Source organism: Diabrotica virgifera, chromosome 4, assembly GCF_917563875.1.
Source record: "Diabrotica virgifera virgifera chromosome 4, PGI_DIABVI_V3a".
Lineage (NCBI taxonomy): Eukaryota > Metazoa > Arthropoda > Insecta > Coleoptera > Chrysomelidae > Diabrotica > Diabrotica virgifera.
Window position 1 is genome coordinate 229,616,981 of NC_065446.1, and position 16,934 is coordinate 229,633,914.

Below are 16,934 nucleotides of genomic sequence, written 5' to 3' on the forward strand. Positions count from 1 at the left end.
TCATAGCTCCTTTTAAAGGTAGTGACGTGTGCAACCGATGAACTGGTATGTATATAATAAAAAGTACGCTAAATAAATTCTGTAATATTTTATTTGTTAAAAATTAATACGTATAAAACACAGAACTTTTAGTATATTCATTCTTGAAGGTCGGATATGTTATCTGTTATTAAGATGAACTTAAATTCTGAAGTTTTACTTGGTTGTTCTAAAATTTCTTGTTTTCTTGAAGTATGTGTCTGTTATTAGTCAATAATATCTAGGTACCTCAGTTCTTCTATAATTTCAGCTGCTTCTTTTCCGGTTAAAGCGTCGGCTTTTGAAAGAATTTCAAGGCCTTTCACAAGCATGTTCGGGTCGCCATGTTCGCTATACAGACACCATATCTCTTCCAGTTCGTCAAGTATCTGCTTCTTTGCTATATCACAAACCCTTCTTTCAGCAGTTCTTGTGGGAACATCAACACGGTTTTTCTTTGAACCTTGCATCGGCATGTCTTTTGTTTCCTGACCATTCTGCGATATATGCCTTCTTTTTTTACACTGTTGTTGTATGCCTGATGTATCTTCTTCTTGTGTTTCGGCATTTCTTGAGGTACCATGTAAGGCCTTTGTTCTTCTTCTTCTTTTTCCTAGATACATTGGCTTAATAATTTTTTCGTATTTTGCTGTGTGAGATTGGTGGCGTAGACGCCCTCGTCCATCCTTATGTACTCCTGATACGTCTAGAAGAGTTTTGTAAATTTTTTGATCGGCTAGAGTATATTGTGTAGGTTCCTTCGAGAAAATCAGGTCGTACAGGCCAGGTGTAGCTTTAAAAATGTGTGAATCCATTTGAATGCTATCTTTACCGAACTCAATGGTGTGATTTCCAAACTCCCATTCACCCGTCTCCCAGTTATACTTGGGGCCAAATATCTGGTCAGTATTCCCTAAATTTTGCGTATATGTTTCTAAATAAGGGTTGTACGATGTTTGTATATGTAGAGGTTCGTCGTCACTGATCTGTGATGGTTGATTAATGTGTGACTCATCTTCGTTGAGATCTGGTTTAGGAACATTTTCATTCACATAATTGGTTATTTCTTTAAGAGGCGTAGTTATTGGCTTAAACGTTGTCTGTAGAACCTCTTTCTCATCAGCTTGTATTCTTCTAAGAGCTTTGTACTTTTCTCTCACTATTGCCGCAAGTTTGTTTACTTGAACCGCTCTATTTGAAGACATGTTAACAAATGACTTCTCGACTTTAAAATGCTTGTATTTATACCTCTGTGACCTTCTGTTAGCGTGTCTCTGTAGACGCTTGTACGTCTCAGGTAACCCTCTGTGATCGCCTGTATCTTCTGTTAGCGTGTCTCTGATGGCGTCTGTACGTCTGAGGTACCCCCTCTGTACTTCTGAAGTACTGCAGTTAGTAATGAAAGTGGTGGGGAATAATCAAGATTTTTAGGTGTTTACATTTAAAATTTTCTATTTATACTTATTGTAAAGTGTTTGTAGTACTTGCTCTAAAAATCTTGATTATTCCCCACCACTTTCATTACTAACTGCAGTACTTCAGAAGTACAGAGGTGGTACCTCAGACGTACAGACGTCATCAGAGACACGCTAACAGAAGATACAGGCGATCACAGAGGGTTACCTGAGACGTACAAGCGTCTACAGAGACACGCTAACAGAAGGTCACAGAGGTATAAATACAAGCATTTTAAAGTCGAGAAGTCATTTGTTAACATGTCTTCAAATAGAGCGGTTCAAGTAAACAAACTTGCGGCAATAGTGAGAGAAAAGTACAAAGCTCTTAGAAGAATGCAAGCTGATGAGAAAGAGGTTCTACAGACAACGTTTAAGCCAATAACTACGCCTCTTAAAGAAATAACCAATTATGTGAATGAAAATGTTCCTAAACCAGATCTCAACGAAGATGAGTCACACATTAATCAACCATCACAGATCAGTGACGACGAACCTCTACATATACAAACATCGTACAACCCTTATTTAGAAACATATACGCAAAATTTAGGGAATACTGACCAGATATTTGGCCCCAAGTATAACTGGGAGACGGGTGAATGGGAGTTTGGAAATCACACCATTGAGTTCGGTAAAGATAGCATTCAAATGGATTCACACATTTTTAAAGCTACACCTGGCCTGTACGACCTGATTTTCTCGAAGGAACCTACACAATATACTCTAGCCGATCAAAAAATTTACAAAACTCTTCTAGACGTATCAGGAGTACATAAGGATGGACGAGGGCGTCTACGCCACCAATCTCACACAGCAAAATACGAAAAAATTATTAAGCCAATGTATCTAGGAAAAAGAAGAAGAAGAACAAAGGCCTTACATGGTACCTCAAGAAATGCCGAAACACAAGAAGAAGATACATCAGGCATACAACAACAGTGTAAAAAAAGAAGGCATATATCGCAGAATGGTCAGGAAACAAAAGACATGCCGATGCAAGGTTCAAAGAAAAACCGTGTTGATGTTCCCACAAGAACTGCTGAAAGAAGGGTTTGTGATATAGCAAAGAAGCAGATACTTGACGAACTGGAAGAGATATGGTGTCTGTATAGCGAACATGGCGACCCGAACATGCTTGTGAAAGGCCTTGAAATTCTTTCAAAAGCCGACGCTTTAACCGGAAAAGAAGCAGCTGAAATTATAGAAGAACTGAGGTACCTAGATATTATTGACTAATAACAGACACATACTTCAAGAAAACAAGAAATTTTAGAACAACCAAGTAAAACTTCAGAATTTAAGTTCATCTTAATAACAGATAACATATCCGACCTTCAAGAATGAATATACTAAAAGTTCTGTGTTTTATACGTATTAATTTTTAACAAATAAAATATTACAGAATTTATTTAGCGTACTTTTTATTATATACATACCAGTTCATCGGTTGCACACGTCACTACCTTTAAAAGGAGCTATGACATCACCTATCCTAACTGGCTTTAACAGCATCAATTATGAAAAATATTAGAAGTCACAGGTATTCATAGAGATTCTCGAGGATATTTGAGACATCAAGCATGAATTTTCCTCTCGAATGTAACCATTCTGACTTAAATACCCTTCTCTCGTAATGAGAGTGAGCTTTAGCAACCACAAGAGCGCGAGGTAAACAAAGATTATCCTTGTTTTTAATAACAACAATTCCAAGGGGTTTTTGACCATCAGTACAGGCAATGTTTCTTAACACACCAGCACAATGATCCAAACAAATAATTTTTCTAAATGTAGTTTTTGGATGTAATCTTTTCCCTGCACGTTGTATTTTCTTCTTGTAAGCCAACATTGTAGATCCATTTGTAAAGTGAATTAATGAATGGAGATGTTCGTGTGCAGTACTTCTGTCATCTGCTACTAAATGACAACGGCAAATGGAATACCATTTTACATTAGGAGCACATGCAAGAAGAGAAATCACTCTCATTTAAGAGTAAATGATACCAGTATAATTTCTTTAATAAATAACAAGTAACATCTTGGTATTTTATTTCCTAACACAAAAACACTTTTTGAATTGGATTATCCTTGAAATTTTATTTAGAATAGTCCAGTCCAAGCTAGGCTGTATAATGTGTAACAGAGAATTCACCACATTTAATTTGTATTAAATTTTTTCCAAGTTTGACCTCTTTGGCATTCTGCTAGCGTGTCAATTGTGGTGTCTGCTTTTCTTAGCGTGTCTGTGCATACCTCTCTGGCGTTGTGCTAGCGTGTCAACTGTGGTGTCTGCTTAGCTTAGCGAGCCTGTGCATACCTCTCTGGTGTTCTGTTACCGCATCAGTGATGGTGTTTGGTTGGCTTAGTGTGTCTCTGCACATCTTTACGCCCTTCTGTTAGCGTCTCAGTGATGGTGTTTGGTTGGCTTAGTGTGTCTCTGCATATCTTTGCGCCCTTCTGTTAGCCTATCTGAGAGACTGCCTATCTATCCTTATCTAGGTAAGCGTATTTAGCGTATTTTGTAAGTAGAAGTTCGAAATTTTTGTATTAGATTGGTTAGATACAAGTCTAGATAACAATATTTTTAACTTTGACCGTGTTAATGCCGCATGCGTAAAATAATCAATTAGTGTGGATAACTCATTTAGTTTAGTGGCACATCTTTGAGAGTTCAGCTTTTTGTTTTTAAGTATAATTTACTCTTAAATTTAAATGACTTTGCTCTTCTAGCAGTTTCCATTTGCGCTCTGTATTTTTTTCTACAAGTATACATGTTTATCATGTTTACATCTCCGACTAGGAGAACACAAAAGAAACAGAATTTTTAAACAAAAAAAAATGTCATGTTTTTTGTAGTTTTTTTCCCGTTATTGTTGATGTTTTTGCAAGTGGATGGTACGCCTTTTACTACAGGTAACGTTGCTTCTGTTACAAATGCGTGTTCTTTTTAATTAAACCACTATTAAACAATTAATCAAACAAACTTGCGATTTAAAGTCATTGAACTCCATGCGACAATAGCCTCAATCCGATGAGTCTGCATTTGGACTATAACCGACCTGATTTGACCCCCTGCGACAATAACCTCAATCCAATGAGTCAGCATTTGGACTATAACCGACCTGATTCGAAAAATGCAGAATTGTGAATATTATTTATTTTTTTCAATGTAATTAATTTTTATTAATTATTATTTCAGTCTGATATAACATTGTAATCGTTAGAAACGAAAGGTATAAAATTTAATCTCTCGCATTTCTGATATTTTAAATAAATAATTTTAAAAAAAAAAGACGTCCTTGAAGGCAGTAACTATTAGTGTCGTAGTCCTAATGTATTTTTTCGTAGGATTTCATTGTGGACATTCGTGTGTTTTACGCTTTAACGAAAAAGAAATGTTTCCATTTTTCATTGTTTCGAACTGTCGGCGATTTTTGTTACTGTAGTTAATTGTTTATAATTAAGGTAAGTTTTTGAGATTTTTTTGGTTAAAAAGCTTAATTTTTTTTTAATGTGAGTGATATGACGCTTTTTTACTTAGTATCTTTGGTACACCATCAACACTATTTTTTCATGTTTCCAGTAGAAACGTCTCCTAAAATATGCTGTCGTCGATTTGATTTTCTTAAATTATGATAAATATCCACAATTTTTATGCCTTCACCGCTTTTCTATGTCCACTATTCTTTTGTCATCACCATAAATTTATAGTCCTGTCGCCAGGGGGGGTACAACGGCCTCGTTAATTCAGATGGACTTACCCAAATTTTTTTTATGTATTTTGACCCGTAGAACACGAATTTTTTGGGTAACAGTTGATCCGGATGTCGATAAGATTGTTATAGACCAAGAACTTGAGGAATCAAATAACAGCGATTTTTGGCAAAACAAAACAATATTTTGTATTTTTTGGGTCATTTTAAGCAAAAAATATTTCTACAAGTTTTTTAGTAGGATGCACAGTTTTCGAGATAAACGCGGTTGAACTTTCAAAAAATCGAAAAACTGCATTTTTTAAACCCGAATAACTTTTGATTAAAAAATAAAATAGCAATTCTGCTTAGCGCCTTTGAAAGTTCAAGTCAAATTATGTCGGTTTTGATTATTTGCATTGCTAAAAATTTATTGTGTTATTGCTAAACAAAGCTACAAACAACTAGTGCGTGAGTGATGTTTCTATGATTTCTCATTTAAAATCGAACGAGTAGGTAGAATAGGTACTAGTGCAATCAAGACTATTTCTACGTTACATGCGTTAAAACGCATGTAAAAGCACGGGAAACCCTACGTGTTTATAGCTTTGTTAAACAATAAAAAAATAAATTTTTACCAATGCAAATAATCAAAACCGATATAATTTGACTTAAACTTTCAAATGCGGTAAGCAGACTTGCTATTTTATTTTTTAATCAAAAGTTATTCGGGTTCAAAAATTGCAATTTTTCGATTTTTTTAAAGTTCAACCGCGTTTATCTCGAAAACTGTGCATCCTACGAAAAAACTTGTAGAAATATTTTTTACTTAAAATGGCCCAAAAAATACAAAATATTGTTTTGTTTTGCCAAAAATCGCTGTTATTTGATTCCTCAAGTTCTTGGTCTATAACAATCTTATCGACATCCGGATCAACTGTTACCCAAAAAATTCGTGTTCTACGGGTCAAAATACATAAAAAAAACTTGAGTAAGTCCATCTGAATTAACGAGGCCGTTGTACCCCCCCTGGCGACAGGACTATTATGTTGGTATCACATTTCACCTATTTTAATTGAAATGTATGAAAAATATTACTACTTGTATATACGAGGTTGATCAAAAATTACTAGCGAAATAAACATTATAAAATAAAAGATTTTAGAAGTCCAGATTTGAATTTCCGTGTGAAATAATGTAACGTATGAAAAAAATTAGTAATTGCATATACGGGGGTTGATCAAAAATTACTTATAGACGAAAGAATTAAAGATCTTTGTAGAAAAGGGGAAATTTGACTAGTTTATTTGAAACCGTTGCGTTGTATTTGATAAAATTCAGGAGAGAGGGATGGTTTGGACATATCAAAAGAATGATTATTACGTCGTGTACGTTATCAGCGATGAGTCGTGCGTCTCTCTACGTTGTCGTTTAGTCGTTACATACCTAATGTTCCCTTGACATTGCATCTATGTGTGAAGTGACAGATATCATTTTGGTAGATGAGAAGGAACTGTGAACGTATATTTAACAAACAACTAGAAGAATAACTGTGACAGCTGAAAAGAAGAAGAATTGATTTGACTTTCTGACTACACCCTGTACAATTTGCGATAGACGAAAAGAAGAAGAAGAATTGACAGTTGGCTTCTGTGTCGTTACCGCTTTCATTTGACACCCCATACGTCAAAATCGGACCAATAGAAACGAAGATGTCGAATGTCACGTTCTGTTAGGCACTATACGGAAACGAAGAAGAATTGACAAACGAAAAGAAGAAGAAGAATTGACAGTTGGCTTCTGTGTCACCACCGCTTTTATTTGACACCCCATACGTCAAAATCGGACCAATAGCAACAAAGATATGCTGTAATGCCGTTTTGGCACTGCCGCCATCTTTGTTTTTTGTCTCAACTTATTCGTTACCCCCTCCCCGTTCTGACGAGCCCTCTTACGTCAAAATCGGACCAATAGCAACGAAGATATGCTGTAATGCCGTTTTGGCAATGCCGCCATCTTTGTTTTTGTCTCAACTTATTCGCTACCCCCTCCACGTTCCAACGAGCCCTCTTACGTCAAAATCGGACCAATAGAAAAGAAGATATGACGTAATGCCCTTTTGGCATATTCCGATGCGCACGCCACATACTGCGTTCAACCCCCTTTTTCATCCCCTTTCCAACGATACGTCACACGTCATCCTACGTTAAGCCGTTTGGCATTTATTAATATTTAAGGGTTGCGATTTAGGGGATGTGCCAGAACGCAGGTTGTCTATCTACTCGGGGAGTACACAAATAATCACGATGAAGAAGACACAGATGATGGAAATGAAGAACACATAAATCACGATAATGAAGGATACACAGACGAAATAATGAATATGAAAAGAGACAGTACGGAAGATATAGCACCATCCCTAAATGAAGTTGAAATTATTATTAAGAATCTAAAAAACTATAAATGTCCTGGAAGTGATTCTATAACAGCGGAAATGTTAAAATATGGAGGAGCGCAGCTGACAGACAAAATACACAAATTACTAAAAAACATATGGGAAAAGGAAGAACTACCAATGGAGTGGAAGCAAGCAGTGATATGTCCTCTTTATAAAAAGGGGGACAAAGCAGAATGTCAAAATTATAGGGGCGTGGCACTATTAAATGTAATATATAAGATATTAGCAGTCCACATCAAAAACAAGCTAGCAAGAAGTCTTAACAATAGCATAGGTGAATACCAGTGTGGCTTTAGAAAAGGAAGAAGTACTATAGACAACATCTTTACTTTAAGAGAAATACAAGCTGAGAGCTATGAATATAATAAACCAACAATGGCACTCTTCTTAGATTTTAAGCAAGCTTTTGATAGAATAAAAAGAAAAGAAATAAAGCGTTAAAAAATCTAGAAGTTTCACCAAAAATAATAAGAATAATAAAGCTTACACTTACGAAAACAGAAAATAAAGTAAAAGTAAATAACAAACTAACAGAAAATTTCGAAGTGAAAGAAGGAGTACGACAAGGGGATCCGTTGTCATCACTGCTATTTAATGTAGTATTGGAAATGATAATAAAAGAGGCTAATATTAACAGATCAGGACATATATATCACAAAAACATCAATGTTTGGCATTCGCGGATGATGTAGTAATTTTATCCAGAAGCAAGGAACAATTAAAAGAGGTAGTAGAACGACTAGAAAAGGCAGCTCGAGAAAAAGGACTTTATATAAATGAAACAAAAACTAAGTATATGGAATGGACCGACAAAAAATTTGAACATGGCAATATTTAATGATAACAACAAATGAAGGAACAATGTATAAATTTGAAAAGGTAGACAGATTTGAATATTTAGGGACCTTATTTTCTAGTAAACCAAACATCCGGGATGAAATACACAAAAGACTAATGTCAGGGAATCGTTGCATGTATGCACTCAATAGAATACTCAGAAGCAAAAATATATCCAAAGCAGCTAAATTAAGAACGTATAAAACTGTGATACGACCAATAGTTACGTATGCCTCAGAAACTTAAACTATGACAAAAACCGAGCAATCAATGTTACAACTATGGGAAAGAAAAATACTTAGAAGGATATTTGGGGGAAAAATAATCAACAATCAGTGGACACGAAGAACAAACAAGGAATTAGAAGAATTGTATAAGGAGCCTAATATAATTGCAGTTGTAAGATCACAAAGACTTAGATGGTTAGGACATGTCCAAAAGACGTTAGCAGGTAACTATAATCATTGATTTGTACATGAAGTTCTAAGTACTGTAGCGTGGCATACTTCTTTTGTATATATTTTTCATTATTATTTTATTTTATTCAAAATTTTGTGCTGATTTTAAAAACATATAATGTTTGGTAGATTTTCTTTCAAATATTTCTAGTAAAAATTTTACAAACAAAATTTGGCGGTAGGAAGATTTGTTTCAGTTTCGTTTTCATTTAGAGATTCACTTTCCCCTTCACACTCGCTAACGATCGTCTGCATATTGCACACACAGAAATAACATTTCCATTATAAACGTTATTTTCATTCTTAAGGAATATTCTGAACATAATTTGTTTGATTTAGATGAAGCAGAAAGAGAAGACGAAGTACAACCCGAACCCAGCAGCAGTAAGTTGGATTGCCAAATTATAAATATTCAGGATGAGGATGAAGTTATGTTGGAACTGGAAACTGGTAATATTGAAGATAAAAGTAAAGAAGACAGAAAAATAGGTCCCAGTGCTGGTAAGGCAACTTACACAGTTCTTGATATTGAGAGGGATCATGACGCTGAGGTTATAGCTTCATTGTTAGTCAAAGAAAATCCCACAGACAAAGGTCATTTTGAGAAAATCAATTTATCGACCACACCTAAAAACATTTATAGTAAAAACAGGAAGTTGTCAGCCAAAAGGGCCATTTCCAAAAGATAGCAAAAACAGGTCTTTCTCTTCATTTTACTATAATACAGATCCAAAAGCAGGTCAACTTAATTCTGTCAAATGGCTGAACTACTCAACACTTCAAGACTGTGCGTATTGTTTGCCGTGTTGGTTATTTTCAGACTTGGGCGAGACTAACCACGGATGGGTTACTGGTTTGAAAGATTGGCAAGGCTTATCAAAAAAAATCAAAACTCACAGTATTTCAGAAAATCACATTCATGCTTGTAAAGCTTTCCATCGATGGAAATGTAGCAAACAAATAAATAAGTTGGTAGATTCAGAACAACAATCTCAAGATCTGTTTTGGGCACAGGTCTTAGAAAGACTTTTTGATATTACCCTTACGTTGGCTAAAAATTCACTAGCTTTTAGAGGTTCTCAAGAGCATAACGGTAACTATGAGGGAAACTTTTTATCTTTAGTATAACTGTTGGCCAAGTATGACACTGTTATGGCACAGGTTGTAAGCATGCCGAAGGGTCACACTAGATACTTAAGTCATGACATACAAAATCAAATCATTAACTGTATGTCTTTAAAATTGAAAGGAAAGCTCCTTGAAAACATCAACAAAGCAAGGTTTTTTTCACTTATTGTTGATACAACACAAGATCTTGACAAGAAAGACCAGTTGAGCTTTGTGATTCGTTATACGAATTTCTTTGAAGAGTTGAGGCAAGACGAAGATGGTAATTTTGAAGAATATAAGAAATTAAGTATTGAGGAATCATTTCTTGGTTTCTTCCATGTAAAAGACGCAACTGCACTTGGACTTTCCACCCAAGTTGTTGACTGTTTACAAAACCTGGGCTTGGATATACACAAGTGCAGAGGACAAGGCTACGATGGTGCGTCGGTTATGAAAGGACCATACACAGGTGTGCAGAAAAGACTTCAAGAAATTGAAAAACTTGCTGTTTATGTACACTGCAATGCGCACAATTTAAATCTTGCCATCAATGATGCTGTTAAGGAAGTGAGAGCAGTGGACAGTTATTTCACAACTCTGCAATCTCTTTATGTTTTCTTCGGCCTCAGCATTAAGAGGTGGGACATTTTGTCGTCATTAACGGGTGAATCTGAAGTGACATTGAAGAAGTTGAATCCAACTAGGTGGGCATCAAGACATGATTCGATTTTAGCAGTTAAGGTAAGGTATTTGGACATTATGAAAGCTCTTACGAAGATTATACTTGAGAGTAATAAGCAAGAAGAAGTTTCTGAAGCTAAAGCACTTGCAAAATCCCTTGATAACTTTCAGTTTGTAATGCTGACAGTAGTGTTGTCCAAGATTTTTACACAGCTAAACATCACGTCTAAGTTTCTTCAAGGCAAGGAAACAGACTTAGAAAAAGCTGCCAGAGTACTTGAAAGAAGTCAAACTGAGCTCAAGAAAATGAGGGATGATTACGAGGCCTACAAAGATGAAGCCACACTTATAGCACGTAAATGGAACGTACAACCAATGTTTTCTCAAAGCAGGCAGCGCAAAGTAAAACGACACTTTGATGAACTAGCAGAAGATTTCAGGTTTTCATGTGGTGAAGAGGCCTTCAGAGTGCAAGTGTTTTACGCTGTTTTGGACATAGTCAATCGTCAAATTGAGGACCGCTTTTCTTCTGTTCGAGATGTTGTCCAGCTGTTTTCTGTTTTATTTCCAACAGTTCTGGTCAAGCTAACTGAAAAAGAAATCTTTGAAAAAGCTGGAGAATTGCAAAGAGTGTACGAAAAAGACATAGGGCTATCGCTACCTCTTGAACTTATATCCCTTCAAAGTGGATTTAAATGTGAGCTATCAAAACTGAAAACGGTTTATGACAGCTTCACTTTTAATGATTGAGTTTGACACATTAGCTACAAGTTTTCCAGAAGTACAGACTGCTCTAATGTTATTTTTGACTTTGCCGGTAACAGTGGCATCTGCAGAAAGGTCGTTCTCAGTGCTAAAAAGAATTAAATGTTATCTCCGAACATCAATGGGACAAGACAGACTTAGCGATCTTGGAATGTTGGCGATAAACCAAAGAGAAGCCTCACAACTAGACAAGCGTACGTTAGTGCAATGCTTTGCAGAAATGAAATTTAGAAGGAAAGTTTTTGCAGTGTAGTATTTTTAATTTTATCATAACCAATTATTCTAGATATTGGCTTATTTAACTTAAAATAATTTCCAAACAAACTACTAAATCAAGCAGTTTCATGTATCATCAAAATTTAAATTTGTGCAGTATATCAAAAAGTGTATTTGAAATTTTTAAAGAAATTTATAATTTTCAACAACAATTTTCGCAAACTTATTTTAAAAGAGGTGTATTTTCATTAAGAATTATTTAATATGTTGCCTCGTTTAACTTAAAAATGTTGCAAACAAACTAACATGTAAGAAAATTGTATTATTGTATTACACCAATTCTGTGTAAAATAAACATTCATATGTGAATATTAAATTATTCGTTTTATTTACCTTTTCAATTAAGGTTGTTTCAATATTGTGCAACCATACTATGTATTATTTATTTAACTGGACTTATATTTCATTTACTTCTGCATTTGTTTTGAAAAAGTGTTACCTTCTTACCATACATCTGGGATCATTACATCCATTACATCTTCTTACCATTACCTTCTGTGCTGGTTATACATCTTTGGGAGGCTTTACTCACAAGGTCAAATGAGAGGAGACCGAGATCAGAGATTTAGACTTAATTTATTTTCAGACTTAAATCTAACAATCAGACCAGTCACGAGAAAATTTAGAATATAGTAACATAAAAAAAACTAAAACTATTAATCCCTTTACAGTTATTTTATCATCCATAATCCCGTCGGGCTGAGGGTCCGGGGGTGGGTAGTTATGTTATATGGTTCACGGTTCACACGCCCCCCTCTCCTTCATACCAGGGACCTCTGTGGTAAGTCCGTATAGGGGGCCCCAAAGGACTTCTTGCAGGGGGCCCCAGAATTTGTAGATCCGGCCCTGCATGCTGTCAGCAATATTCTCAGAATTATCAATAGTTCTGGATTTTTTAGGTTTTTGTAATGGTTTTATAAAATTTTCTTTAGGTTCTTGTTAAGGTGGGGTTAGTATTTCATCAATGTTGCGCTTAGCTGCGTTTGCTTCTTTACTGGGTGTATTAGTTATTTCAAGTGTATCAGTAGTAAACATTCATATTAGGGATGGTCACGGCTTGAGTCCATCCCTAATTGATATACTATTGATAGGGCATGCAAGTGTTGAGGGAGAGTTTGAGATTGATGTATGAGGTTGTAAAACATTAGGTATTGTTGATAACTGGGTAGTTGTTATGGGTTGCAACTGTGCATGTAATTTGATGAAGCTGTGCATATAGAAGGTGATATCTACTACTTACCATGATACTATAAATAACGTGTTATTTATAGTATCATGCTACTTACCATAAAATAAGCTCCAATTAGAAGAGTCCGTAATAGCAGCACGTCTGCATTAGCTTTTAAACGGGGATCATATGGTAGCGACAGTACCTTGTTACTCTGTAGCAAAAATTGAAAGAAAGCATGAAATAAGACGAGAATATACCACAAGCTAAAAAGACCATTGACATCTTTAACTACAAGAAATAGATTTCTGAACATGGTTTTGATAGTTCTTATTTCTCGAAAAACATTTTGCTGTTTTCTAGTAGTAATAAAGTGTTTAAGTTGAATGGCCAAATATTGTTGTCTAATTATTATAACAATTGTTAACTCCACGAAACATATGAAAAGAATTATTGATTGAAATGAATATATTGCAGCATGTACATAATAGATAATTTCTTGTAACGATTTTGATCTAAACATCTCGTTCATTTCAACAGCAGTTATCGCTATAAAGTTAATCGCAAAAACGAAAAAAGTTTTTCTTCTATACATTGATTTTTCCTGCATAATTGTTTTGTAATTGTTTATATTTTTGATGATATTCTTCCAGAGTTCTCTTTTAAATATAAGTTGGTAGAGTATTGCACAAGTAAAAACAATGTTGTGACATAAACCAAAAACTATTAAAAACACATCTTTCGCTGTCAAATAGGGATTATCCAAATAACCCTTATATAAATTAGTTATGTTGTACGTACTGATAATAATAATTAAAATTAATGTCGTTTGTTGCAATATATTTGTCCATCTTTGATGATCAAAGCTGGAAGGAAATATACCCAACCATGAACCCACTTTATAAAATATTTTAAAATAGTAGATATCCGCATGCCAACTGAATTTAAACATATTGTTATACAATGTTTACTTGAATTAGCTTCACTTATTTTGTATTTATTTCTTTTAGATTTCATTATCGATTGACCACTGTAAGGCTATTTCATGATTGTCCTGTATTCTTAATATATTTACATTAAAGAAAATTAATATATGCTTAAATGTATTATGATTTATTGTGGAAATGATTTATTTCAAAGACATTCGTTGCATAAAAGCTCTTTACGGGAATCAAACAGCTGTCCTCAAGGTGGATAACGAAACAATGCAAGCTCAAAAAATTCCCGGAGGTAAGACAGGGATGCATTCTCTCCACACTACTGTTCAATTTACATATATTCAGAAAGTATCTTCCAGGAAGCTCTTGAGAAATGCAAAAGAGGTATCAAAGTAAATTATATCTGGGTCAATATTATACGACATGCGGATGACTCGGTCTTAATAGCGAACAATATAGAAGATCTCCAAAATCTTCTTAATAAAATTGGAGAACATAGGAAAAATATGGGAATTAGCATCAACAGAAAAAATACGAAGTTCCTTATAATCAACCGTCAATTATGTCAAGATCAAAATGCAAGACTAGCATATAATAATCAAGATGTAGAGCGCGTAAGGAAATTTAAGTACTTAGGAATCTAGCTATGTGAAGACTAGATATCGGATCTGGAAATTAAATGTCAGATAGAAAAGACCAGAAGCGCATTCATAAAATTCAGAAACGTCTTTACGAGCTCTAACTTTGACCTGAACCTAAGACTAAGATTCACGAAATGCTATATATGGTCGGAGATTCTATATGACATGGAAGGATGAACTTTAAAAGTAGACACAGTGAGAGCTAGAGGCGTTTGAGATCAGAATTTATCACCCGTGTTGAGCTGCCCCTCCCACTTTCAAAAATTAAAAAACAAATAGCTCTGATTTATGAGCTATTTATGAGCTCTCATATTCCGCAAATTAAAAATTTTGAGCTCGTTACCCTGGGCAGGAATTTAATATTTTAGTGGGGGCGGGGGGCTGAGTCAGCCCCCCACTACTTAAAAATAGGGATATTGAATCGATCTTTGCGGCAGAATTACGAGCTATTTATGAGCTCTCGAAGTGACATAGTTTCGATTTTTGAGCTCATCCCCTTCACCCCCAAACAACCCTTTAATTGATTTAACTTAAGAGAAAAACGCTGAGAAAAATTAAAACACGTCATATCGCGGATATAATAGGGAACTTGCACATTTTTTTTATTAGATAATAATGTTCAGTTTTGTTTAAAAATGAGATTTCCAAAATTTCACGCTTCAAAAACTCGTAATAACTTAGAAATACATATTTAAAGTCTTCTGCGGTATAAAGTAGTTCAAACGGCCCGTGACGCCACATAGTTTTGCATTAGTTTTTATTATGGTTATATTTCGCTGTGTCTAGGTACACGATAACGTGTACGCAAATAAAAAAGTTAGGTAGTCGCGAATTAAACTTCATCAAGCCAGTGACGTCATTATTTAGCTTGCGCAGTGACTATATATTTTGGTACATGCTATTTTGATATGTTTAGTGTTTGTTTGATAGAAACATATTTGTTAAGGGAAGGGAAGCAGAACTATTCAGATGTTTCAAACTTAATTGTAATAAATCAATGTATATATAAAAGTATATATTTAGGTTAGCAAAATAATTATATGTATTTAGTTTACATGACATGTAGGTACAAAATATTGTTAAAATAATTTTTATACGTAAGTGAATTATTATAATAAACTATTCTAAATGCAAAATAAGCCACAATTTAACTAAAAAAAATATTTTATTAACGTTTAGACGTCCAAATCGGATGTCATTGTCAAAATACAAAAATTAGTCAGATTAAATAAATTATTAGAAAAAATTTTTTACTAAGCAACAACATTTTTGTTTAGTTTAATAATATTTTGTATTTTGACAACGACATCCGGTTTAGAAGTCGAAACGTTAATAAAATCAATTTTTTAGTTAAATTGTGGCTTAGTTCTCATTTAGAATAGTTTATTACAAAAATGCCACAAGGATAATAGCTTCAGAACAAGTTAATTATTATTGTGAAAGCTTTAGGTCTTCCTTTTATTTTAATCTTTTACGGTCATACTATTTCATTTATAACTAAAAAAATATATATATTAATTTATAGTCTCTTATCTTTTTCGTACTGTTTTAAAATGTTCTTAAACTCATTAAAAGAACTAAATAATTGTCCACACTCCGTAGTTAATTTAAAAACAAACACTAAACAAATAAAAAATAGGAAATCACTTTCACTCTAACTTTTTTATTTACGTACACGTTAGCGTATAGCTAGACACAACCTTATATTTAGGTATATTCTTCTCCTTCTTTAGTTTATTGGCCTCCACCTACTTGGGTATTTGGCAAGCTCATCGTCGTGGAATAAGTCAAAAATATTTATATTCTAATGACATTTATCGTATATCATTGTAATAATATATACCAGTTTACGAAGGAAACGAAAAAGGAACGAAGGTTTACTATTGAAAATAAAACCATTTTGTAAAAGTACAAATTTTCTATGAATAGGTCTAACGATCAAAAACACTTGTAACGTCACATAAATGTATTTTCTACTGACGTTTATAACGTCTAATTTAAAATTCTGTTTACTTTATTGCAAAAATGTAAATGTAAAACCAAGTGACGTCACGACGCGTCTTGGACCACCTGTTTTAATTTGAATTTTTAATCGTCTTTACCCTAATAGCACACGACGTCCTTTGGACGTCCAAAATAGGTCCAATTTTGGTCCTTACGTCCATGGACTATAAACGGACGTCCTTTGGACGTCCCATTTTGGACGTCCTTCGGAAGGAATAAATATGGACGTCCTTTGGACGTCCGACGTTGGACGTCCTTCGGACGGAATAAATATGGACGTCCTTTGGACGTCCGACGTTGAACGTTCTTTGGACGTCCATACTGGACGAAATACGGACGTTTTATGAACGCTTAAATATTATATTGGGCACATTATACCAATTACGGGATCAAATAGCAAAATAATTCAATAAAATATTAACTTACGCGTTAAC

General features: G+C 34.5%; 1 protein-coding gene across 1 annotated transcript; it reads left to right on the plus strand.

The window, feature by feature from the left end:
* The first annotated feature begins 10,087 nt into the window (after nucleotides 1-10,087).
* LOC126883820 (uncharacterized) lies at nucleotides 10,088-11,458 on the plus strand. Its single transcript, XM_050649490.1, has 2 exons — nucleotides 10,088-10,427; nucleotides 10,497-11,458. Exons 1-2 carry the CDS (start codon nucleotides 10,088-10,090, stop codon nucleotides 11,456-11,458), a joined length of 1,302 nt encoding a protein of 433 aa, XP_050505447.1.
* Nucleotides 11,459-16,934: the final 5,476 nt, after the last annotated feature.

What these genes read in the sequence shown, in the direction of transcription:
- LOC126883820 (XM_050649490.1), top strand. Translation starts at nt 10,088, where the DNA reads ATGCCGAAGGGTCACACTAGATACTTAAGTCATGACATACAAAATCAA. An exon ending in TGACTGTTTACAAAACCTGG is followed by an intron (nt 10,428 to 10,496) that starts GCTTGGATATAC and finishes GACCATACACAG; the next exon opens with GTGTGCAGAAAAGACTTCAA.